This window comes from Salvelinus fontinalis, chromosome 2 (genome assembly GCF_029448725.1).
Source record: "Salvelinus fontinalis isolate EN_2023a chromosome 2, ASM2944872v1, whole genome shotgun sequence".
Classification (NCBI taxonomy): domain Eukaryota; kingdom Metazoa; phylum Chordata; class Actinopteri; order Salmoniformes; family Salmonidae; genus Salvelinus; species Salvelinus fontinalis.
Window position 1 is genome coordinate 76,075,831 of NC_074666.1, and position 24,063 is coordinate 76,099,893.

At 41.7% G+C, this 24,063-nt stretch overlaps 3 protein-coding genes across 6 annotated transcripts; 1 reads left to right on the forward strand and 2 right to left on the reverse strand.

Annotated features, from left to right (window-relative positions):
- Positions 1-610: 610 nt before the first annotated feature.
- On the reverse strand, positions 611-15,864 carry LOC129826359 (mucolipin-1-like). 2 transcript variants are annotated; one of them, XM_055886997.1, is made up of 15 exons: positions 15,646-15,864; positions 15,504-15,572; positions 8,598-8,833; positions 8,342-8,503; positions 7,975-8,131; positions 6,887-6,968; positions 6,548-6,644; positions 5,903-6,002; positions 5,632-5,738; positions 3,628-3,777; positions 3,373-3,474; positions 3,104-3,226; positions 2,769-2,975; positions 2,405-2,543; positions 611-2,315 (listed from the first exon to the last, which is right to left on the reverse strand). In XM_055886997.1, exons 2-14 carry the CDS (start codon positions 15,541-15,543, stop codon positions 2,412-2,414), a joined length of 1,695 nt encoding a protein of 564 aa, XP_055742972.1. In that variant the 5' UTR covers positions 15,544-15,572; positions 15,646-15,864; the 3' UTR covers positions 611-2,315; positions 2,405-2,411. The 2 variants fall into 2 exon arrangements, with proteins under 2 accessions (XP_055742972.1, XP_055742982.1); XM_055887007.1 differs by lacking the exon at positions 15,504-15,572 and having other exon boundaries at positions 15,646-15,862.
- On the forward strand, positions 15,054-23,303 carry LOC129826370 (N-acetylmuramoyl-L-alanine amidase-like). 2 transcript variants are annotated; one of them, XM_055887030.1, is made up of 6 exons: positions 15,054-15,159; positions 19,101-19,235; positions 19,496-20,341; positions 20,562-20,772; positions 22,502-22,796; positions 23,225-23,303. In XM_055887030.1, the coding sequence occupies exons 2-6, from the start codon at positions 19,124-19,126 to the stop codon at positions 23,237-23,239; spliced, it is 1,479 nt and encodes a 492-aa protein (XP_055743005.1). In that variant the 5' UTR covers positions 15,054-15,159; positions 19,101-19,123; the 3' UTR covers positions 23,240-23,303. The 2 variants fall into 2 exon arrangements, with proteins under 2 accessions (XP_055743005.1, XP_055742994.1); XM_055887019.1 differs by lacking the exon at positions 15,054-15,159 and adding an exon at positions 18,075-18,193.
- LOC129826374 (trafficking protein particle complex subunit 5-like) lies at positions 16,136-18,475 on the reverse strand. 2 transcript variants are annotated; one of them, XM_055887045.1, is made up of 3 exons: positions 18,389-18,475; positions 17,381-17,653; positions 16,136-17,259 (listed from the first exon to the last, which is right to left on the reverse strand). In XM_055887045.1, exons 2-3 carry the CDS (start codon positions 17,648-17,650, stop codon positions 16,963-16,965), a joined length of 567 nt encoding a protein of 188 aa, XP_055743020.1. In that variant the 5' UTR covers positions 17,651-17,653; positions 18,389-18,475; the 3' UTR covers positions 16,136-16,962. The 2 variants fall into 2 exon arrangements, with proteins under 2 accessions (XP_055743020.1, XP_055743029.1); XM_055887054.1 differs by lacking the exon at positions 18,389-18,475 and adding an exon at positions 17,926-18,014.
- Positions 23,304-24,063: the final 760 nt, after the last annotated feature.

Genomic DNA, 24,063 nt, shown 5'->3' on the forward strand with positions numbered 1-24,063 from the left:
CTCACCACCTGGGGGCGGCCCGTCAAGAAGTCCAGGACCCAGTTGCACAGGGCGAGGTGCTTAATGACAAGTTTGGGGGGGGGGGGGGGGGGGGGGGTACTATGGTGTTAAATGCTGAGCTGTAGTCGATGAACAGCATTCTTACATAGGTATTCCTCTTGTCCAGATGGGTTAAGGCAGTGTGGAGTGTGATTGCGTCATCTGTGGAACCATTGGGGCGGTTAGCAAATTGGAGTGGGTCTAGGGAATCGGGTAGGGTGGAGGTGATATATTCCTTGAGTCGTCTCTCAAAGCACTTCATGATGACAGAAGTGAGTGCTAGGAGGTGAAATTCATTTAGCTCAGCTATCTTAGATTTATTGGGAACAGGAACAATGGTGGCCCTCTTGAAGCATGTGGGCACAGCAGACTGAGATTGGGATTGATTGAATATGTCGAGCACTGAGGTCGAGCACTCAACCGATATAACTAACAAAATGAAATGGTTGTTCTGCGTCAGTGACCATGAGGAGGATTAAATGTGAAATGTCCTTGACGAGAGAGAGCAGAAAAACAGGAACATGGACCACATCACCAGAAAATAGGACTTCTGCTTGGTAGAAAAACAGCACGCTTTTTAATAGTTTTAATTGGAGGTGGTTTACTGGCATTAGACACAGAGGAATGCAATGTACTGAATAAAAAGTGCATGAAACGAGAACGGCTTTAAAAAAAACTAAAAAATATGTACAAGCGAGACGCTCATTCAAAATGTAGACATTGAGCAATTTGGCCATACTAAAATTATTAGTATCAGTCTAACTAACCACAACATTTTTAAAACAAAAAGTAAAACAATGAGAAAAACATCAGAAATTATCACATTATCAGAGTATAACAAACATGTAGTTAAGAAATACAGTACTACAACCCTTACATGTAATTTGCTGCGCCACTGTGCTGCATGCCATGAGACATTAGCACCGCTTCATGTTCTGTTATCACGACTCATCGTACATGCGTATCTGATCATCTCAATGCAAGATAAATGTACTAAGTAAAAACATTCAAAGAATGGAAAAAAATTACATTTCTGGTCATCAACACATACTTGAATAAATCCTTTTTGAAAACATGTAATGGAAAAACACCACCAGAAACAGTGCATTCTGGGTAGGCATCAATGATTTCTCTATTTGTCCAACTCTTCCCTTCCTTTTGATCGCTTACAAATCTTGTGCAATTAGTCCTTTTTTCACCTAATGAACATCACTATAAGCTTTCATAACATTTCATACAATGAAATTACATTATCACTTCAAAAGGTTTTTCAAATAAAAACAGATACAATATGATAATTCAGTCCCTTTCCTTCAGTGAATCATGATTTGGACCACATACTGGTTTGCAGAATTAATTTTCCCAGAGAGAGATTCAATAAATTACCACTGAATTCAATATAACAATGTCAGACATATCTCATAAAATAATCCCTTACTGGCCTTGTATTTCAGTCAGCTGCAAGACATCCAACAAAATAATTAATAAGGGTGGTTAAAACATTTAGCATTGTTTAAAAAAAGTGGCTTTTCCTCAGCAATATGGAGTCTGTAGGGTGCACTATAAAACCCACTATAGCTGTCTTGCAGTGCATTGGTGTTCAGGTCAGGATCACCTGTCTCTTTACACCAAAGGCTTCATACATATGGATGACTAACTATGGCTGCAGGTCCTGTCCTTGAACATGTAGTCATCCCATCCAGAGGAGGAGAAGGGAACAAAGGACCAAAGAGTGAGTAGCCTCCCCTAAAAATACAGTACATAACGGTGTGCATGTTTCAGCCTGTCTGTTAGTGTGTGTCTCTGTCATAAACATGATTCAGAGGACAATCAATCATAACATTCAGGGCCCCCAGGCACAGTAAAGCACAATTAAACCTTTGCCATCCCTCAGTCATAGGGTCATGCAGACCCAATTCAACAAAGGCTTATCAACAATATAAATCAAAACTGCACCATAAATACAACTCCTATTTAGTAAAACATTCAGATATACAGTATGTTGTGCAAAATCAGTTTCCTCTCTGAAAGGACAGCTAGCTATATTGCTGTCATGAATTAGCTATCAGAATGTGCTAGCCACATGAATGTAGCTTGTTAGCTATAAAAACCCAATGAACTGGCATATTAAATATTAATGTGCAGTGTACAGCAGTTAGTAACATGTACGTTGTACTGTACCAGTCTGAATTGAAATGCACCGACATGCCACATCCTACAGAGGACAGTGTAGTCTAAGGTCAGATCACCTAGAAGACATCCTCCCACTGGTGGATCTGAAATGGAGAAATGACCAATCTATGTCAATGGAATTGAGATTACAAAAACATCAAACCCTGAATGACACACACACGAAAATACTCACTCTCTCTTCAGTCACAGCAGCAGAAGAATGAACAGGAGGATGCCTCTGGGCCAGTGAACATTCCAGAGCAAGGTGTATCAGTACACTCGGCTATGAAAGCATGCAGGTCTGTGATGTGCATCGGCTCCTGGGTTTGGGCCTGTAGAGAGAGAGAGTGCTTTAATAAAACTACTGTAAAGAATCATCTTCCATCCTACTTCCTGTACATTGCACCCTTTTTCCCCCCATACGGCACTCATCAACACTCCATCTTTTATTTTAATGTCACTAAATCATCTGTCCTGCATTTCTCCATTCACTCATTCCACCCGCCATCGCTCATCCTCCCCTTCTATCACTCCCCCCCCCTCCCCTCCCACAGTACCATGATGGCATCGTAGGCTCCGGTGATGAGAGCGATGAAGAGAGAGAGCACCATGTAGATGAAGAGGGAGATGAAGGTGTAGAGGTAGACCTGGCTGAACACCCACACCAGCGTGCCACTCTTCTGCATCTCCGCAAACGTCACAAACATATCGTCTCCGTTGATCAGAGAAAACAGGCACTCTGACACCATGGACAGAGAGCGGAACTGCGGGGACAGAGAGGATGAGTTGGTGTATTAGAACACATTTACTCTTCACAGTTTCATCAATTTGTGATGTATTTTTATTATTCATTAACAATACATGTGTGTGCGTCCTGTCCATGATCAAATACCTTGGTATGGTAAGGACCCAGCACGATCCAGCCACAGAAGCAATAACCCAGGTATATGGCAGCTACACAGAGGCAGAAGCGGATTACATTAGGGAAGGCACCCCGCAGCGTCACAATCAGGATCTGAGAATGAGGAAGAGAGAAAACGTAAGACTAATTTACACATGGAAAAAGAAAAAGAGGTGGGAAGTGACGCAATATCTCCTCAGAAAGCCATTCAACTTAAATGTCAATGTGTGCATTTTTGTATGACTGATTATGTCACTCACATTGTACTTCTGGAAGAAACTGAGGTAGCGGAGGACTCCCACCCACACCAACAGAGTTGAGGTACCGAGCAGAATCCCACACACATCATACAATGACATGTTCTGAAGGACAGAGTTAATTAAAAATGTTGTATTAATAATTAAATCATTTGTATTAATAATTATATTATTTGCTCTGTCTAATTATAACGGTGGGGTGACTGGTGCAGGCCTGGAAAGATATGAAACTAAAAGCAATGCATTGTTCTGTATTACCTTGGACTCTATGCCAATCTTGATGAAACTGCCGGTGATGGTGAGCAGGTCACTGATGATGAGCAGGATGAACCAGCCATTAATGAACTCCATCCTGTCTGCCCAGCACACACTGTGATTCAGTCTGTGTCTGAAGAACTGGACATACTCCTGTCAGAAACACACAGAGACGGGACAGACAAATGAACAGAATAAACCAGCGGTTTCCAAACTAGGTGTCGCGACCCTGTGGGGGTCGCCTGATATGGCCTTGCTGTCCCCAGTCCACCTGGTCGTGCTTCAACAATTCTGCCTGCGGCTAAGGAACCTTGACCTGTTCACCGTACGTGCTACCTTGTTCCGGATCTGCTGTTTTCGACTCTCTCGCTCTACCACACCTGCTGTCTCTAACTCAGAATGATCAGCTATGAAAAGCCAGCTGACATTTACTCCAGAGGTGCTGACCTGTTACAACCTCTACAACCACTGTGATTATTATTATTTGACCCTGCTGGTCATCTATGAACAACTTGGCCACGTACTGTTATATTCTCCACCTGGCACAGCCAGAAGAGGACTGGCCACCCTACAGAGCCTGGTTCCTCTAGGTTTCTTCCTAGGTTCTGGCCTTTCTAGGGAGTTTTTCCTAGCCACTGTGCTTCTACGTCTGCATTGCTTGCTGTTTGGAGTTTTAGGCTGGGTTTCTGTATAGCACTTTGTGACATCGGCTGATGTAAAAAGGGCTTCATAAATACTTTTGATTGATTGATATGAAATTGGGGTCGCAAGTTGACCTACTCATTCCAGGGTTTTTCTTTATTTTTACAATTTTCTACATTGTATAATAATAGTGACGACATCAAAACTATGAAATAACACATATGGAATCATGTAGTAACCAAAAAATATTTAAATGTTAGACAAATCAAAATATATTTTATATTTGAAATTCTTCAAAGTAGCCAGCCTTTGCCTTGATGACAGCTTTGAACACTCTTGACATTCTCTCAAGCAGCTTCATGAGGTAGTCACCTGGAATGTATTTCAATGAACAGGTGTGCATTGTTAAGTTAATTTGTGGAATTTCTTTCCTTCTTAATGCGTTTGAGCCAATCAGTTGTGTGGTGACACGGTAGGGTGGTACACAGAAGATAGCCCTATTTGGTAAAAGACCAAGTCCATATTACGGCAAGAACAGCTCAAATAAACAAATAGAAACAGTCTATCATTACTTTAAGACATGAAGGTCAGTCAATGCGGAAAATTTCAAGATCTTTGAAAGTTTCTTCAAACGCAGTCGCAAAAACCATCACGCACTATGATGAAACGGGCTCTCATGAGGACAGCCACAGGAAAAGAAGACAGAGTTATCCCTGCTGCAGAGGATAAACTCATTCGAGTTAACTGCACCTCAAATTGCAGCCCAAATAAATGCTTCACAAAGTTAAAGAGACATCTCTGAACAGTTGATGTTGAGGTGACTCCGTGAAATCAGGCCTTCATGGTCGAATTGCTGCAAAGAAACCACTACTGAAGGACATGAATAAGAAGAAGCAACTTGCTTGGGCCAATAAACAAGCAATGGACCGGTGGAAATCTGTCCTTTGGTCTGAAGAGTCCAAATTTGAGATTTTTGGTTCCAGCCGTGTCTTTGTGAGACGCAGAGTAGGTGAACAGATGATCTACACATGTGTGGTTCCAACCGTGAAGCACGGAGGAGGTGATGTGGGGGTGCTTTGCTGGTGACACTGTCTGATTTATTTAGAATTCAAGGCACACTTAACCAGCATGACTCCACAGCATTCTGCAGCGATGCGCCATCCCATCTGGTTTGCGCTTAGTGGGACTATCATTTGTTTGTTAGTCTTGTGAAATCCATAGATTAGGGCCTAATGATTTTATTTCAATTGATTGATTTCCTTCTATGAACTATAAGTCAATTTTAAATTGTTGCATTTATATTTTTGTTCAAATAATTACAATGTAACAACGTTTTAGACTTTTGGGGCTCAGCCTTGGTCTTACATGTTGTAGGATGACTCCTCTGAGGATGGAGCGACCACACAGCAGCAGGGACAGCAGACACACTATGGCCACCAGCACGTCAAAAGCCTCCCGTGCATAGTTCTCCGCTATTGGAGGAAGAAGAGAGGGGTGTTTGAATTAAGTCAGGGAGTGAAGGGAAGGAAGAGGCAAACAGCTAGTAAGGAATAGCAGGAAAGAAGTGAATCAATCTCAAGCTTTACCTCTCCATCAAAAATGTCAGTACCCCCCCCCCCCATCCTCGCTCTCTCACCATGTCCCCACACGTTGGGGTCTTTGCACTTCTTGATGGAGGCATGGTTGAGCAGGCTGATCTTCACTCGGCCGCTGTGAGCCTTGTTATCCAGGACAACCTGACAGCAGCCACAATACACACACTAAACTTAGCTACAACACAAACCCTGGCTTTATAACAGCTGTCTAAGATACAGTGGGCTATATGGGGCAGCAGTGCTTCCCCTAGGAATTTTTTCAGCAGAGGTGGCAAAGTTGGGCGAAGGGGTGTGGCATGCTAGTGGGCATGGCCAATGGCGCGGTTTTAGAGGCCCTGCTCTTGGCTGCGGAGACAATTTTGCTGTTTTAAAGCTAATTTCCTGCACTTCTACACATTTCGCCATGGTTTATGCCGTGTTCTTATGCCATCGGAGTAACTCAAATTATAACAAAATCAGTGGGGGCCACATGCCATGACTGCCTAGTTTCTTTTTGGTGATTGTTAGTTCTCAAAGATGATCTTATTTTTAAATATATTGCGCCATTATATATATATATATATTCTACATACATTATATCTGTATTTACACGCTTATGTTGACACTTAAAACATTTGTGGCGGCCACAATTGAAATGCATATAGGGGAAACTGGGCTGTTCAGGTGAAATTGGTAGATCATCTCACCATAATAGCAAAGGTGTAGCAGTCAGGGATCTCATTGTTGATGATGGTCTGGATGTTTATGGCCTTCAGCTGGAACTGAATGGTCACATTGATCAGCCTGGAGACCAAGATCCAGTAAGAGGAATGCATGTAATCTCAATGGAGAAGTGATTACCCAGTAATGTTCCATGTTGATATTTAATGCTGAAACGACTCGAGTTACATAAGCATTACCATAAGCAATACATTAACATAAGAAAGGACTGACAAACTTACAAAAATGGGATTCAAAACCCCATGAGGAATTGCATGCAAGAATAAAAGGGAAGAGGGAGCAAGGGAAACCATTGTGTGTCTCACTTGTGAAACTGGAGAATGAAGTTCTTGTAGTCACTGTAATCAGGAGGAGGGGGGTCTGGTAGTGGGTCCACACCAATGCAATCTGAAAAAGACAGAAGGATGGAATAAAAGCAAGTTGAGAGAGAGTAGGAACAAAAACAGAAATCCAGAAGATTTATTTCCAGAATTATATACACTGAGTATACCGAACACCTTCCTAATATTGTGTTGAACCCCTTCAGCTGTGTCACGTTGGCTGGATGTCCTTTGGGTGGTGGACCATTCTTGATACACACAGTAAACTGTTGAGCATGAAAAACCCAGCAGCGTTGCAGTTCTTGACACAAACAGGTCCTACTACCATACCCCGTTCAAAGGCAATTCATTCTTTTGTCTTGCCCATTCACCCTCTGAATGGCACACATACACAATCCATTTATCCTCCCCTTCATCTACACTGCTTGAAGTGGATTAAACCAAGTAACATCAATAAGGGATCATAGCTTCACCTGGATTCCCCCAGTCAGTCTGTCATGGAAAGAGCAGGTCTTCCTAATATTTTCTACACTCAGTGTACATTTGACACTTGCAAGTATTCTGTTATTCACTTTTTTTCCCCAAAGCCAATGGAAAATACTTTCACAACTTCAACATTTTGAAATTCAAGGTTATCTTAAACTACTTCTGTCTAGTTGCCAAACCTTGACTCAACCGCTTTTGATAACATTTCAAACAATGGTCCGTTGCCAAAACACATAAAAAAACTGTGTGCTAACGAACTATCTTTGTGAAATCAGCAGGTGAAACGGAAAGAAGACGTCCATTTGGCCAGCTCTCTATTATTTTGCTGATGTTAGTGGAAATAGAACTTATATGGTTAATGCTTTTATGGACAGGATCTATTCTCAGTACTGAAAGTAGGGCACGGTTAGAGGGCAACTCTTGCCATATGTGGAGCTTTGACTCACTAACAGTTACTTCCTAATGGGCCAAAGACAACTGGCAGTGGATTTTAAAAAACAAAACTGACAGATTGATGTGAAATACATGGAGGGGGAATTTGATAGACAACTTAATGAACAGAAAAAAGGAGAATGCGGCCAGGGTACCGGTGATAACTTCGGGGTCGATGTCAAAGGTGTCGTTGATGGGGTCGATGATGCCCCTCTTGTAGTACCGCTGGCACAGAGAGAGGGCACTCCCATTCACACCCTCACCCCACACATATGCATACCGCCCCACTAATGTCTGTGGTAGAGCCAGGTACTGACGAAAAGAAAATAGAAAGGATGATGAATGGAATAGGTAACATACAGTTATACTAATAGCATGACATCATATAGACAGACAAGGAAGACAAAATATAATTTAAAAACACAGCAATAACACAAGGCATAACATAGAACACAATGAGAGGGTTGAGAAGTCACTCATCTGTGGGTCTCTGTTTAGTGTTGCGTACTGAGATACTATTACCTGATCTACAGCATAATAAATATGGCTATAGAGTTCACTCTGTGTGTGGATTGCCATTGAAGAGCCATCCCGGTAGTCTTTAAGGAAAAGGTGTTTGAAGGATGCTGTGTTCTCTTCCTTGAACGTCACCACCATCTGGTTACTCAAGCCAAACAGGACTAACTAGAGAAGGGAGTGACAGGGGATTAAAGGTTAAAACAATGAAAATCAACAGAAGCCCCATGAATACCAATTATTCAGTTCAGTAAAGGCTAACCTGTACAGTGACGATGAGGATCTTGAGCAGCTGCAGGACCAGTTTAAAGGGCTTGCGGCCCTTGGCGTGGTACTTGTCACAGGGGCTCATGAAGAAGTACTTGAGCTTCCTCCGCAGTGCCTCCTCCTGCTGCTCTTGCCTGAGCTCTGAGCCTACCAGACTGGTGACCCGGGGGTTCCTGCCACTGAGGTCATCGGACCTGTAGCTGCTCACAGGCGAGAACAGCTCATCCTTCTCTGAGAGAGAATCAATGACAGACATGGGTTTCTACATACAACATAGGGAAGGCATATCTGAAAAGAGCACTCATAGCTTGATATTGCTGCTGAAAAAGAGGAAGCGGGAAAGCGATGTGGTATATTTTACTATAATTAAAGCATGCATTGGATCAGTAGGTATGATATAGCCCATTCAATAAGAAAGTAGAGACCCCTTGACTTTTCCCCACATTGTTATGTTAGCCTTATTCTAAAATTGATTAAATTGTTTTCCCCCCTCAATCTACCCAAAATAACCCATAATGACAAAGCAAAAACAGGTTAAGATATTTTGTAAATGTATAAAAAAATATATATAATAATTAAAATAAAAAAACATTTACATAAGTATTCAGACCCTTTACTCAGTACTTTGTTGAAGCACCTTTGGCAGCAATTACAGCCTTGAGTCTTCTTGGGTATGACGCTACAAGCTTGGCACCCCTGTATTTGTTCCGAAGCCACTCCTGCGTTGTCTTGGCCGTGTGCTTAGGGTCATTGTCCTGTTGAAAGGTGAACCGTCGCCCCCCAGTCTGAGGTCTGTATCAGGTTAACATCAAGGGATTTCTCTGTACTTTGCTCCATTCATCTTTCACTCAATCCGGACTAGTCTCCTAGTCCCTGATGCTAAAAAACATCCCCACAGCATGACGCTGCCACCCCCATGCTTCACCGTAGGGAGATGCCAGGTTTCCTCCAGATGTGACGCTTGGCATTCAGGCCAAAGAGTTCATCTTGGTTTCATCAGGCCAGAGAATCTTGTTTCTCATGGTCTGAGAGTCATTTAGGTGCCTTTTGGCAAACTCCAAGCGGGCTGTCGTGTACCTTTTACTGAGGAGTGGCTTCTGTCTGGCCACTCTACCATAACTGCCTGATTGGTGGAGTGCTGCAGAGATTGTTATCCTTCTGGAAGGTTCTCAACAGAGGAACTCTGGAGCTCTGTCAGCTCTGCTCTCCCTGACCATGGCCCTTTTCCCCCGATTGCTCAGTTTGGCTGGGCGGATAGCTCTAAGAAGAGAGCTGGCCGCTCATTCTCAATTTAAGAATGATGGAGGCTACTGTGTTCTTGGGGACCTTAAATGCTGCAGAAATGTTTTGGTACCCTTCCCCAGATCTGTGCCTCGACGCATACCTGTCGCGGAGCTGTACGGACGATTCCTTCAGCCTCATTGCTTGATTTTTGCTCTGACATGAACTGCCAACTGTGGGACCTTATATAGACAGGTGTGTGCCTTTTCAAATCATGTTCAATCAATTTCATTTACCATAGGTGAACTCCGATCAAGTTGTAGAAACATCTCAAGGATGATCAATGGAAACAGGATGCACTTGAGCTCAATTTGAAGTCTCATAGCAAAGGGTTTGAATAGTTATATAAATAAAGGTATCCATTTTTTATAAACTGAAATACCTGTATTGGTTAATAGTGTTTTAGTGATTTAGGGCTACTTATTTAGGCATTTTAAGGGGTTTCAGTGTAGTTGTCTAATGTTGGTTAGGCATGTTAACCTGTTTTCCTGAATCTCTATGATCAATAAAAAAAATCCTGAGTACTTTTAACAGAGCTGAAAGTGCATTCACCCAATTACTTCCAACCTTACACCTATCAAGTTGTTTCAGATCTACACAAGTGCCTAGGGAGGAGGGGGTAGGGTTTCTTCTGGACAGGAAAGGGCCCAACTACACTGTAGGTGTGTTGTAACTTGTCAAATAATGACATTAACATACACTGAGCATGAAAAACATTAACAACTTTGCTCTTTCCATGACAGACTGAAAGTTATGATCCTTTATTACCTGTTAACTCTACTTCAAATCAGTGTAGATGGGGTACCCAGACCTTTTCTCCCCTATTTCGTGGTATCCAATTGTTAGTAATTACTATCTTGTCTCATCGCTACAACTCCCGTACAGGCTCGGGAGAGACGAAGGTCGAAAGCCATGCGTCCTCCGAAACACAACCCAACCAAGCCGCACTGCTTCTTAACACAGCGCGCCTCCAACCCGGAAGCCAGCCGCACCAATGTGTCGAAGGAAACACCGTGCACCTGGCTACCTTGGTTAGCGCGCACTGCGCCCGGCCCACCACAGGAGTCGCTGGTGCGCGATGAGACAAGGATATCCCTACCAACCCTCCCTAACCCGGACGACAGAGCCTGGGCACGAACCCAGAGTCTCTGGTGGCACAGCTAGCGCTGCGATGCAGTGCCCTAGACCACTGCTCCACCCGGGAGGCCCCCCCTGACCCCTCTTTTTACACTGCTACTACTCTGTTTATAATCTATGCATAGTCACTTTAACTCTACCTACATGTACATATTACCTCAATTAGCCCAACTAACCGGTGCCCCCGTACATTGACTCTGTAACCATTGCCCTCTGTATATAGCCACGTTTGTTATTTTACTGCAGCTGTTTAACTATGTTACTTTTATTTTTTATTTTAAATTGACTTAACACTTATTTATTTTCTTAACTTCTTAAAGCATTGTTGATAAGGGCTTGTAAGTAAGCATTTCACTCTAGGGTCTACACCTGTTGTCTCCTCACCTACATCTCAAATCAAATTTTATTTGTCACATGCACCAAATACAGGTTAAAAATACAGATTTTTAAGCCTTGAGACATGGATTGTATTTGTGACATTCATGGGCAAGACAAAAGATTTAAGTGCCTTTGAACGGGGTATGGTAGAAGATGCCAGGTGCACCGGTTTGAGTGTCAAGAACTGCAATGCTGCTGGGTTTTTCTACGCTCAACAGTTTCCCGTGTGCATCAAAAATGGTCCACCACCCAAAGGACATCCAGTCAACTTGACAACTGTGGGAAGCTTTGGAGTCAAAATGTTCCAGCATCCCTGTGGAACAATTTACACCTTGTAGAGTCCATGCCCCAATGAACTGAGACTGTTCCCGAGGGCAGAAGCAGGTGCAACTGAATATGAGGAAGGTGTTCCTAATGTTTTGTACACTCAGTGTATATTGCTAAGAATTAGTAAGTAGGGTGACTCTCCTAGCAGGTCTGGAACCCAGGTCTCCATTACCAATGACGAATGCCCTAACCACTGTCCCAATAATGATATCTCTTGGGCATGTGCTTAATGGGCCAGTATAGTTAGGCCAATAAGCCCTGTCCAGAAGAAACCCTAACCCCTCCTTCATCTAGCATTTATATAGATGAAACAACTTGATAGGCTTAAGCAATAGAGCGAATGCAATTTAAAGTAAATATCACCTCTGTTAAAAAGTACTCAAGAAAATCTATTTTATTGATCATAGTGATTCAGGAATATCATTAAAACAGGTTAACATGCCCCAACAACATTAAACCACTACACAGAAAGCTCTGTAAATTATCAGCCGATGTCCTGACAACTGATACAGAAATGTTCTTGCAACGTTCCCATGACACTCGTCTAGAACATTAACTTATGTTCTGACAACATGGCAACCATGTTCTGTGTATGTTCTCCTTACCCTCAGAAAACTGGACACAATCATTTGTATTTTATTTAACTAGGCAAGTCAGTTAAGAACACATTTTTATTTTACAATGACGGCCTACCCCGGCCAAACACAGACGATGCTGGGGTAATTGTGCGCCGCCCAATGGGACTCCCGATCACCGCCGGTTGTGATACAGGCCGGGATCGAACCAAGGTCTGTAGTGACGCCTCTAGCACTGAGATGCAGTGCCTTAGAACGCTGCGTCACTCGGGAGCCCAATGTTTATGAAACGTGCCTAGAACATTAATATCTCAAATTCTGGAGAGCATGGCAACCAAGTTATATTTGACATTAAGTGGGATGGTCTCTTGGAAACATTCCTTGCACATCACGGAAACATTCCTATGAAAAAAGATAGTTCATGAACTAAAGAGACTTAACTTCTCTAAAGTTGTGGGAATGTGAACGTTTGTTAGCTGGGGCAGTCCAAGGCTCTGACAGAGCCCTGAAGCTCTTTCTAAAAGCAAATAGAACTTGCAAGGGATACAGTTTTGGAAACATGGAACTTAATTTCCATATCAACAAATAATTTTCCAAAAACAAAAAAGTTCACTTAATACATCTTTATAGGGTTCCCACTGCCATATTTCCATGTTAAAGTGCTTGTTTTTGACCGAGGTAAAGTTGGTTTTATATTCGTCAACAGTCAGTCACCAAAAGCCATTTAAAATAGTAAAAATCAATAACTAATTCATTGATTGTCACAGAAACAAAAATAGATATAGTTTATTCTATTAATGTCTAGCATACTTTTACAACCTTTGTTTTGATGGAAACAAAATCTTTCAAATGCAATTTAAGCTATATTACTCAACAACTAATTTGCCAATTGTCAAAGAATCATCAAACTAGATATGATTAATTCTATAAATGTCTAGCATACTTTTACAACTTTTGTTTTGAGTAAAAATTCCAGTTTTGATTTGATAGATGGCATGTAATCCGTATATAGGGCATGTGGTCAAAGTTCTAACGAGTCTATTATACCCTATTAGAAGGGGCCTGGCATAAAATTCTGCATCTTCAGTCATATTAAATTAAATTACAGGAAAAAACTACAGGATGAAGGGGTCAGGCTTGACTAACAAAGAAGACCGGTGGATGGATCAAGAGGACCAAGACAACCAAGAGGATCAACATGGACATTCCACAGTGGAGATACTGCAAGGAAGACTAAGAGTGAACCATAACATACACTACCGTTAAAAAGTTTGGGATCACTTAGACATTTCCTTGTTTTTGAAAGAAAAGCAAAATAATTTTTTGGTCGATTAAAATAACATCAAATTGATCAGAAATACAATGTAGACATTGTTAATGTTGTAAATTACTATTGTAGCTGGAAACGGCTGATTTTTAATGGAATATCTACATAGGCATAAAGAGGTCCATTATCAGCAACCATCACTCCTGTGTTCCAATGGCACGTTGTGTTAGTTAATCCAAGTTTATAATTTTTAAAGGCTAATTGTTCATTAGAAAACCCTTTTGCAATTATGTTAGCACAGCTGAAAAATGTTGTTCTGATTAAAGAAGCAACAAAACTGGCCTTCTTTAGACTAGTTGAGTATCTGGAGCGTCAGCATTTGTGGGTTCGATTACAGGCTCAAAATGGCCAGAAACAAAGAACTTTCTTCTGAAACTCATCAGTCTATTCTTGGTCTGAGAAATGAAGGCTATTCCATGCGACAAATTGCCAAGAAACTAGAGATCTTGTACAACGCTGTGTACTACTCCCTTGACAGAACAGTGCAGATTTGCTCTAACCAGAATAGAAAGAGGAGTAGGAGGCCCAGGTGCAAAACTGAGCAAGAGGACAAGTACATTTGAGTGTCTAGTTTGAGAAACAGATGCCTCACAAGTCCTCAACTGGCAGCTTCATTAAATAGTACCTGCAAACAGTGAAGAGGCGACTCCAGGATGCTGGCCTTCTAGGCAGAGTTGCAAAGAAAAATCTCCTTTCCCAGTTTCATCAACAGTTTTAAATTCACACTGTTCCTGATGCAAAGGGGGGTTGTACCTAATAAAGTGACCACTGAATCTATAGACTTTCCAGAATGTGTTCTGGGAATAACAGGGGTATTAAACATTTGGCTTTAAGTGTTGAACAGTTGAGTCTATTACCTCAGGAGATGGTACCATTCAGCTTGTCTGGGGATGACAAAGAAGGACTTCAACAAAGCCAAAATAGAAAATAATTGAAGGGGCCTCTTAGCTGTTAAATTAGAGACGTATAAATAAATGACTGTTGTGCCTAGTACCTACTTTAAAATGTGGAACTGTTGCACTAAAAATACAAACATTGATTTGGCATACAATTTAAGATTGTAAACATTGTACAACTTTATGTAAACATTGTCTAACTTTATATAGAACAAATTGCACTTGAAATTATAATTTCTTTAAAGTTATTGCAAATAAATGCATATTTTCACTTTTCTGCAACAATCACTGATTTTAGTTATTGATTTCTTCATCTTTAAAAAGCAATATGAGATTGTATGTATCAAATCAAAACTGGAATTTCTACTCAAAGCAAAGGTTGTAAAAGTACACTAGACATTTACAGAATAAATCATACCTAGTTTGATGATTGTCATAATCAGTGAAAACGTTATTGATTTATGTAACGTTAGCTTAAACGGCATTTTATAGATGATGTTTGTTTACGGAAGTCGGAGGCGACTACCTGTGCTAGTTAGCTATCTGCGTCTCCCAACACCTGTGTGGGAACAAGGACGCCACAAACGTGTTGCAACTGAAAAATACTGCTGGTTGCAACTGTTAAAACAGTGTACAGTAAGTGTATATTTTGCATTTGTGAAATTATTTTGGTGATATTAAAGTAGAAAGCTTAATGTTTCTAGAACCGTACCGCAATTGAGGATCGATTCATGTTCAAATGGATTATTTGGCTGTCAGTCAATTCCCCTCTGAAAATAACATTTAGTGACGTTATATTCTTGGGCTATGTATGAAACAGCAATGGAAGCGTTATTGACATACAATTCGCCTATTATGATCATATTGCGATGCCGGGCACTCACAGATGACATACAGCCTTCTCATTTAACACTATACAACAAATACATTATCCTTCTGAAAATTAGGTTTAGACTGATACATTGAAGTGCATGACCAACCTGTACCGTCTTGGATGCAGTTACAGTTCGTTGATGCCATGGCGATGCTTTGCAGGACATGAATGAATTCTTAAGAAAAATACAATTTAAGAAATGATCTTTTAGGACTGTCAAAAAGCTAAACATTGAGGAAACAACTTACAGGAGAATAGGGACGCTGCGCTCTACAAACAATCGCAAAGCCGCAGCTTCCAATGGTCACATGACAATCACCATGTGACATGTTGTCCGGAAAATGGTCATTGGTCTCAAAATATCTAATTCGTGATAGCGTTTGTCAAAGCCCATTAGCCCCACCCATTGCATTGATAGTCAAATGATCAAAGCTAGGCTGCGTTCAGTACAACGGAAACGGTGCCATAATGAACCAGTTGAAAAACGGGGAGGGGTTATGGGTTCAAAATGTATCCGCTGCCCTTTAAATGTCACTAATTTATTCAAGCTACACCCCGGCACACCCACCGTACGGAGCAAATGTACGTCACACTCTGTTCAAAAACGTACAAGAAATTTAGAGAAAGCGTTTGCTAAATGACTAAAATGTTAAGTACAAATTGTTGAACGTATCAAACGTTCAAACAAATTGAACACAGCCCTGGATTCATCAATTTTCCTCATATGATCACCGGATCTTTAGAATTACTCAGCAAGTCTTTTAATCAGTTAATTGCTAAAATGCTTACACATGGTGATACACAGTAAAAGTATTTCAAACATGTCTAGATAGAAACAAATAAAGGTGTAAAATGAAACTACACCTACAAACCCCTGAGCCATGACATTTTTGCCAACATAATGCTCTGTGGAAATGACCACTGATAACTTTCACATATTTTGAATAGCTTAAAATGTAATTTGTTTAGGGAACACAATGACAGTCTTTAATTTCACCATGTTGAACTCAGTTGGAGGGTAAACCATTGCACATATTGGTGTATTATACTGCAGTCCATATTTTCAATGTGTTGGTCCTTTGTGTGTTTCAGAAATGTCTTGAGATATCAAAAACAAAAGAGATGACGTTCACATACGTCCTATGCAGTCTTAAGAGATGGTTTAAGATACACTGTCAGGGAGAATGTCAAAGTCATTAGATAAGGGTTGACTGACTGAGGAGATTCACAAGAAACATTGACCTTTATAAATGTTGTCTCATATGAACTCTTCTTGGACCAAATAAATATAATAGCTCAGAATTGGGATTAACATTCTAATCATTCATTCATATTTACTCTCTCTCATGTGGTAATAAAAAGACATCCTGTTTCACTTCTCAATATACTGTATACTCACAACTCAACTCCTCCTATGCAGACTTGTCTACAGACAGACCACTCACTCAGTCCATATCTCAAGTTACTGGCTCGTTCACACGGCAGAGCATATTGAGACCTAGTGAGAATGATGATCAACTTCATCATTCTCTTATTCTAGCATGTGTACACAAACACTCTCTCATCTATCTGCCATCCAGGGCCTTGTCTCTGGCTATCACAGCTTCATCAAACTTGATCATGAGCGTGGTGCCCTTGTGCCAGTGGGCTGTGACCTTGGCAGGGAAGCCACTGTGTGTGAGAATGGCCTCTACGATGCCAGCGGTGAATGCAGCACAGTTTAGTGTGCTGTTCTCCTTGGGCACAGAGATGTAAGCGTTGATCAGTGGCTCCTTCTCTATGATGTAGTAGGTCTTGTCGTCATCGTTGGCCTGCTCCAGCTTGTCTGCCTCCTTACCGAACATAGCTTTCCATACTGACACCTATATGAAGCAAATTGAAAATTATAGACATGTACTTATGCATGGGCATAATGACAAGTGTTACACCTTATGAGACTGTTACATATGAACTTATCTACCTTGAGCCCATGCAAGCACATACCTTGACGAAGAGCAGTATGTTAAGCACCTTGGTCTCCCTCTTCCCATTCTTCTCCCTCAGCACCAGCACGTCCAGCATACTGGCGCCAACGCTCTGACCCAGGTCTGCCAAGCGTTGCTGCAGCTCGGACACAGAGTATACGCGGCTCTGGCAGTACTGCACCATCTCAGAGAAGAGCAGTGCAAAGGCACTCACACTGACTTCAGTCTTGGGACGGGTTAGAGGCCGTTCCAGGATGTTTGACTTTCCTCTCGTGAACCGAGTGTCCATTTTCTGAAAGAGAATGATCTGTAAATAGAAGTAAAATAGCCTGAAGTGATAATATGCTAGCCATGTCAATTCCAAATCAACCCCTCACCACTACCCTAGGCAGGTGAAGATCTGATAGGATTAGATATAGATAGATAAGCGGCAACACTTTCAACTAGCCTAGAGGGCAGGATCTTTAACCACAATGTGTACCTATCTGTCTTAACAAGTTAGTATTTTATTAGTTATCTTTTTAATTTTTTAAATCTTAACTAATGCGGTAGTATGGCTCACACCTCTCGAATTCGTCACAGCTCGCTGTGTAGTCACGTGCCTCGCGCATAAATCAGGTGAAAGGAGTAGGGCCTATGGATGTTGTTTTGGGATTCAGGTAGCCGCGCCTCAAGAGGACCAGTTTCGGCGCATGCGCGGGCTTCAGAAAATATTTACCTGCAGTACATATGCAAAGAGATTAGCCAACGACGATTCTGTAAATTAGGAGGAACTAACTGCATTGAAGAAACATCAAAGTGGCTGCTAGCGCAGATGAAAGCGGACGATAGAGTATGTTGGATGCTAGCATATATAGCCAGCTAATGTAGCTGCTAGCTAGTGATAATTTAGCTAGCTAAAATTGTCAAGCAAGCTAGCGAACTCACTCGACGACAAAAAAGCCAAAACTCAGTCATTAACACTGTTAACAAGCTAAACATATTTATTTAGTTAATTATTCTTATACAAAGACCTAAAACCCCTTACCGTGTTTCAATGTTTTCAGCCTGCTGCTGTGTTGGTGACTTCCTGTTCTGGTCACGTGTCTTGTTCTAGTAAAGCACTGATCTGTGATCAGCAGTGCATGTGCTCATCTGACACATAGCGGTTGCCACATGTGTAATCTAAATTACATGCCTTGAAAAAGTTCAAAAAAATGCAAGATGTCCTAATGTCAATTGCATGTTTTAAAAAAAAGAATCCTGTTAAATGATGCATGGGAATTTCCTTTGAGTTCTTGCTGTGTATTTCCAGGGCCATTTGGAAAAGGAACAAGAACACGCTTGCATTCTCATGCGTCACAGACCTGTCAATTATTAAATAGAGACTGTTACCTAAACACAACACACAATGTGATGTTGTACAGTAGTTTTTAACAGAATTTTGTTTAATATTGAGATATTATGAAACAACAGTCTATGCAAAGTACTCGAGGAGAAGGGGAAAAATAAATTGCTGACCTAAAGGTTGTAATAGTGGCAATGGTGTAATGCAATAAGGTAAACATTGAAACATTTAAATTCAGAAAGACCTTGAGCCATAAGGACAAACACACATGCCCACACACACTTACCTAACAGTTGCCAATTTCCCACACCATGTCCCTCAATAAATGGCTCAAATTAATCAGCACCGTATCTGTTTGTACAGTGGTTGCATAATTCACTTCATGTGTTTGCCTTCCTATAAATGTTCCAAGGTAGGCGATGCAATGCATAATACATGTCAGGAGCACAGGGCGTTGAAGACTCAATGATTTCCCCAATGGAACCGCACCGGAAATGGTGTCTGACCCTTCTTGTGGTCTTGGTCAGTGCTCACAGTGATACCAAAGGTAACTCAATCTGTTTGTGTTCACTTTTTTCCTATTTATTTAGAGGTCATGACCAGTCAAACTCTTTTCGAGAGAGAGCAAGAAAGTCAGCAAGGAAATGCATTACAGCTACTTAGAGGAAGAAGTTGCAAGAAAATGCTATTTTAGGCAATATAGGGTGCAGTTATTAATACACATTACAGAACAGTATGTAGTTTCTGTTTATAGAAAAGTGATGCTGAATATTATCAAATGTAAACTAGTTTGTTTTCTGATTTCAGTCACGTCCTCCCAGCATATGGACGACTTCATCAGAGTGTTGGAGCAGGTAGAAGACAGTAACCCTGGACTGGAACCTGTAAATGTGTTGAGAGGCCTGCGCAGGACAGCCGGTCTCAGAGATGAGTTCATGCAGCACTTCTTGGGCACTATCAGGGAGGACAGCACCTCAGAGGCACCAGTCATGGACTCCAATCTCTCAGATTTCATTGGCAGGGCTATGCGCCACAAGGTGACAGAGAGAGGTATAGAGGAAGGGGTTGTCCTTACTGCTGATGGCACCACGGTTGCTATGAGCCCAGTCCTCCTGGGTATTGAAGCTGGGCTACTGTCTGAGACGAGGTGTCGGTTCTGTGGCCTGTACCCCCTCACTCTGGCTAGGAACTTGGGTCTGTCCTTCCAGCGCTTCCACAGCTCTCTCCTCTCCCAACGCCTGGGCCCTGATGGCTGCTGGGACGACGTGACCTCGCCTCAGGTCTTCACCCTCTCCGACAAGCCCTCCCTCGCCACCGATGCCCTGGTTAATGGCGGTATGGATGGTGTGATTCTGGGGATTGAGGTCTCAGCTCAGTCCCAGCGTCCTCTCAAGCTGAGCAGCCTACTGAGGAGGTACTACTGTCATCATCTTGAGGGGGAAGGACTGGATGCTGCTCCTCGTCTGATCAGCCAACTACGCAGGGAGAACTTCAGAGAACTGGCCAGGCCCCACCTCCTGCAGAGGCAGGTGGTGAGATCCCTGGTCCTACAGAGGAGACTGATCGACCACTCCACGATGTTGGCACAGGAAAAGGAAGAGCTGACAGCTGTGGTGAGGGAAGGAATAAAGGAGTTTGTCCACAGATATATGGGTAAGTAAACCCCACTGCAGAGGGAGAGAGTGGAGATAGAGAGGGTTACTGTAGTGCAGGGAAAGCTAAAAAGGATAGGTCAACATTTATTGGAATAATTTTGACTTTGATCCAAGAAAGCACAAATAGTAACAATAATTGAGACATGGTGTTATTGTTGAAAAAAGGAGTGGATAAAGATGTTAAAACTCAATCTCTCTCTGGATTGCCCTACCTCTAGACTGTCCAGCCATTATCCCGCGGTGTCAGTGGGGGGCTGCACCATATCGGGGCACTCCCACCCCCCTGTCCCTCCCCCTCTCGTTCATGTACATCCACCACACCTACCAGCCTGGCCAGCCTTGTCTCACCTTTCAGCAGTGTTCTGCAGACATGAGGTCCATGCAACGCTTTCACCAGGATGACCGGGGCTGGGACGATATTGGATACAGGTATGTGTAGTACACAGTAGAGGTCGACGTAACAGGCAGGCTCCTCGTGGAGTGCAATGTAATCAGGTGTTAGAGCATTGGACTAGTTAACTGTAAGGTTCCGATTAATCGGGGCCGATTTCAAGTTTTCATAACAATCGGAAATCGGTATTTTTGGGCGCCAATTTTTTAAATATATTTTTTTACACCTTTATTTAATCTTTATTTAACTAGGCAAGTCAGTTAAAAACACATTCTTATTTTCAATGACGGCCTAGGAACATTCTGCCTCGTTCAGGGGCAGAACGACAGATTTTTAACCTTGTCAGCTCGGGGGATCCATTCTTGCAACCTTACAGTTAACTAGTCCAATGCTCTAACGCCTGATTACATTGCACTCCACGAGGAGCCTGCCTGTTACGCGAATGCAGTAAGCTAAGGTAAATTGCTAGCTAGCATTAAACTTATCTTATAAAAAACAATCAATCAATGACTGTCCTTGCTCCAATGTGTACTTAACCATAAACATCAATGCCTTTCTTAAAATCAATACACAAGTATATATTTTTAAACTTGCATATTTAGCTGAAAGAAATCCAGGTTAGCAGGCAATATTAACCAGGTGAAATTGTGTCATTTCTCTTGCGTTCATTGCACGCAAAGTCAGGGTATATGCAACAGTTTGGGCCGCCTGGCTCTTTGCGAACTAATTTGCCAGAATTTTACGTAATTATGACATAACATTGAAGGTTGTGCAATGTAACAGGAATATTTAGACTCATGGATGCCACCCGTTAGATAAAATAAGGAACGGAATAAACGTTTTGTTTTCGAGGTGATAGTTTCCGGATTAGTCAAAGGTATATGGTTTACAGAGAAATAGTTGACACGTTATAATTCCTGTAATAACTTGCGGCTGAACTTGAAAGGGGTTCCTTCGTTATTTTACCGTTCATGTCTTCCATAGAGAATGTCTTGATCTACTTCAAATAAGGTCTGTGTTTCGTGCAGGCTTAAACCGCCTCGACGTTTTAATACCCGTGTAAATCTCACTAGGATAAGGTAACGTTTGTCAACATATTTTCATAAATCCACTCTACAAAAAAAATGATCTTCGCTTATATTTAGCCCTTATTGATCAGAGTTACCTTGTCCTATGGATATCTACACAGTTATTAAATTGGCACGGTGGTGTAAGCCTACACGAAACACAGACCTTATTTTAAGTGAATCTAAAAATATCCTATGGAATAAATGAAGGAACCGCTTTTCAGATTTTGCTAGAAGGTGTCATGGGAATTATGACTCGCACTTTGCCATAACAAAGGAGTTTAATACTTATTGACTCAAGACATATTAGCTTTTCATTATTAAGGAATTTTAGAAAATGTCTAAAAACATAATTTCACATTGACCTTATAGGGTGTGTAGACCAGTGACACAAAATCTAAATTTAATAAATGTAAAATTCAGGCTGTAACACAATGTGGAAAAAGTAAAGGAATGTGAATACTTTCTGAAGGTGCTGCACAGTTGGACACTACACAGCCTCCTCGCAAACCACAATTCTTATGTAATGTGTCAAGTTTGAGTATACAGTATGTGTGTATGTGTGTCTGGGTCGCTCTCATAATTAGAGGTTAGAAATTAGCTGTCCAATTCTGGTAATTGTTGTTTACCAAGCAAAATGTGACTTGATGATGAATCACTCATGATGAATGACTCATCCCTTGCCGATGTTTGCCTTCAGCTTTGTGGCAGGCTCTGACGGGTACCTCTATGAGGGGCGTGGGTGGCACTGGCAAGGGGCCCACACTAAGGGCTACAACTCCAAGGGCTACGGGGTGTCATTCATCGGTGACTACACCTCCAGCTTGCCATCGCAGCAGACCATGGAGCTGGTGAGAGATCGTCTGGCATCCTGTGCTGTGGGAGGCGGGCGACTGGTCGGTAACTTCACCCTGTATGGCCACAGACAGCTGGTTAAGACTTCCTGTCCTGGAGACGCCTTCTACTCAGAGATCACAGGCTGGGAGCACTTTGGGGTAAGAGAGTGTGTGCAGTATGTACAGATGTAGGATCTTAATTTGATCACCCTGTTGGAGGATAACTTTCCTGCAATGCATGACATGTAAAACTTGTAGTGTATTTGAGGTTTAAAAATGCTTCTGAAGTTTGCAGTTTCCACTTTAAAATTTCAGACTTGATTTTTCATTGCAAAAAATGAATCAACCCCTAAAATAATTTCCATTAATTATAATCCACATAATATTTCAAATTTCCTGTTGCTGTTGGATTATTTTCCTGCTGTAGCAAACTGACTCAAATTAAGAGCCTACATCCTTGTGTACATGTATATGTGGGGGTTATTAGGCAGTTATTAACAATGAATAGGCCTATGTGTTTTTGTTATTTCATGTCTAATGGTCTTATCTCTCCACAAACTTACTTTCATTCTTTCCATTTTCCCCAGGAGGTTCAAAACTGAAGATATGGTGAAAAGTGGAGTGATTAATCTTGACCAGTATCACAGAATAAATATTTGTAATTTGGCTCAAGTGTTTGCCTTTTGTTTTATCAACATCTGTTATATATGACTTTCTGAAAGTTGCTCTGATAGAGCTGTTCTGAATAGGTCAGGGAATTATGTTGTCAGTTTTGCGTCGGCACCAATCAATCAATTGACAGCTTTTATTGCTTTTTCATTGCGTACACCTGGTCATCTTGGTGAGACACCCGCAGGGAGTGGGGTCACGCCCAGGGGCACCATTGTACAGCGCACCTGGAGCAATTAGGATTAAGTGCCTTGCTCAAGGGCACAGCAACAGATTATTTCACCTTTCGGTGCTGGTATTTGAACCAGCAACCTCTTACTGGACCAACGCTCTAACCTCGCCCCTATGGGCATACTACACAATTTGATGCAGTTTGTGATGTGAGAAATTCTATAGTTCAGTATATGGCCTGAAAGCTAGGTCTTCATAAGTCTACATAATCATAGGTTTAGTACATAATCTGATTGTTGGTCACAGGCAGCTCACTAGTGTCACCTACTGTAAAAAAGAAAAGAAAAAAAAGACTCGAAAACAAGGCTTTACACATTTTAGTACACTATTTGTGATATTGTTCTGTTTATCATGTTGAATCATAAATGCTAAAAAATAGTAGTGAGTAAAATCACACACACACACATTTTACCATTGCATTTTTCCAGTGCAATGCAATCAAATTGAACTTGACCGTAGAGGTTGAACTTGAACGTTTGCTCCAAACTATGTTCTGCTCTCTATCACTGCGATCAAGCTATCCGTG

Coding starts and splice junctions, on each gene's coding strand:
- LOC129826374 (XM_055887045.1), bottom strand. CDS start 17,650: ATGGACACTCGGTTCACGAGAGGAAAGTCAAACATCCTGGAACGGCCT. Junction 17,260..17,380: donor ACATACTGCTCTTCGTCAAG/GTATGTGCTTGC, acceptor TGCTTCATATAG/GTGTCAGTATGGAAAGCTAT.
- LOC129826370 (XM_055887030.1), top strand. CDS start 19,124: ATGTCAGGAGCACAGGGCGTTGAAGACTCAATGATTTCCCCAATGGAA. Junction 20,342..20,561: donor GTTTGTCCACAGATATATGG/GTAAGTAAACCC, acceptor CCCTACCTCTAG/ACTGTCCAGCCATTATCCCG. Junction 20,773..22,501: donor TGGGACGATATTGGATACAG/GTATGTGTAGTA, acceptor GTTTGCCTTCAG/CTTTGTGGCAGGCTCTGACG.
- LOC129826359 (XM_055886997.1), bottom strand. CDS start 15,543: ATGGCATCAACGAACTGTAACTGCATCCAAGACGGTACAG. Junction 6,645..6,886: donor TTCATTCTCCAGTTTCACAA/GTGAGACACACA, acceptor CTTGGTCTCCAG/GCTGATCAATGTGACCATTC. Junction 3,778..5,631: donor GAGGAGTCATCCTACAACAT/GTAAGACCAAGG, acceptor TGTTTCTGACAG/GAGTATGTCCAGTTCTTCAG.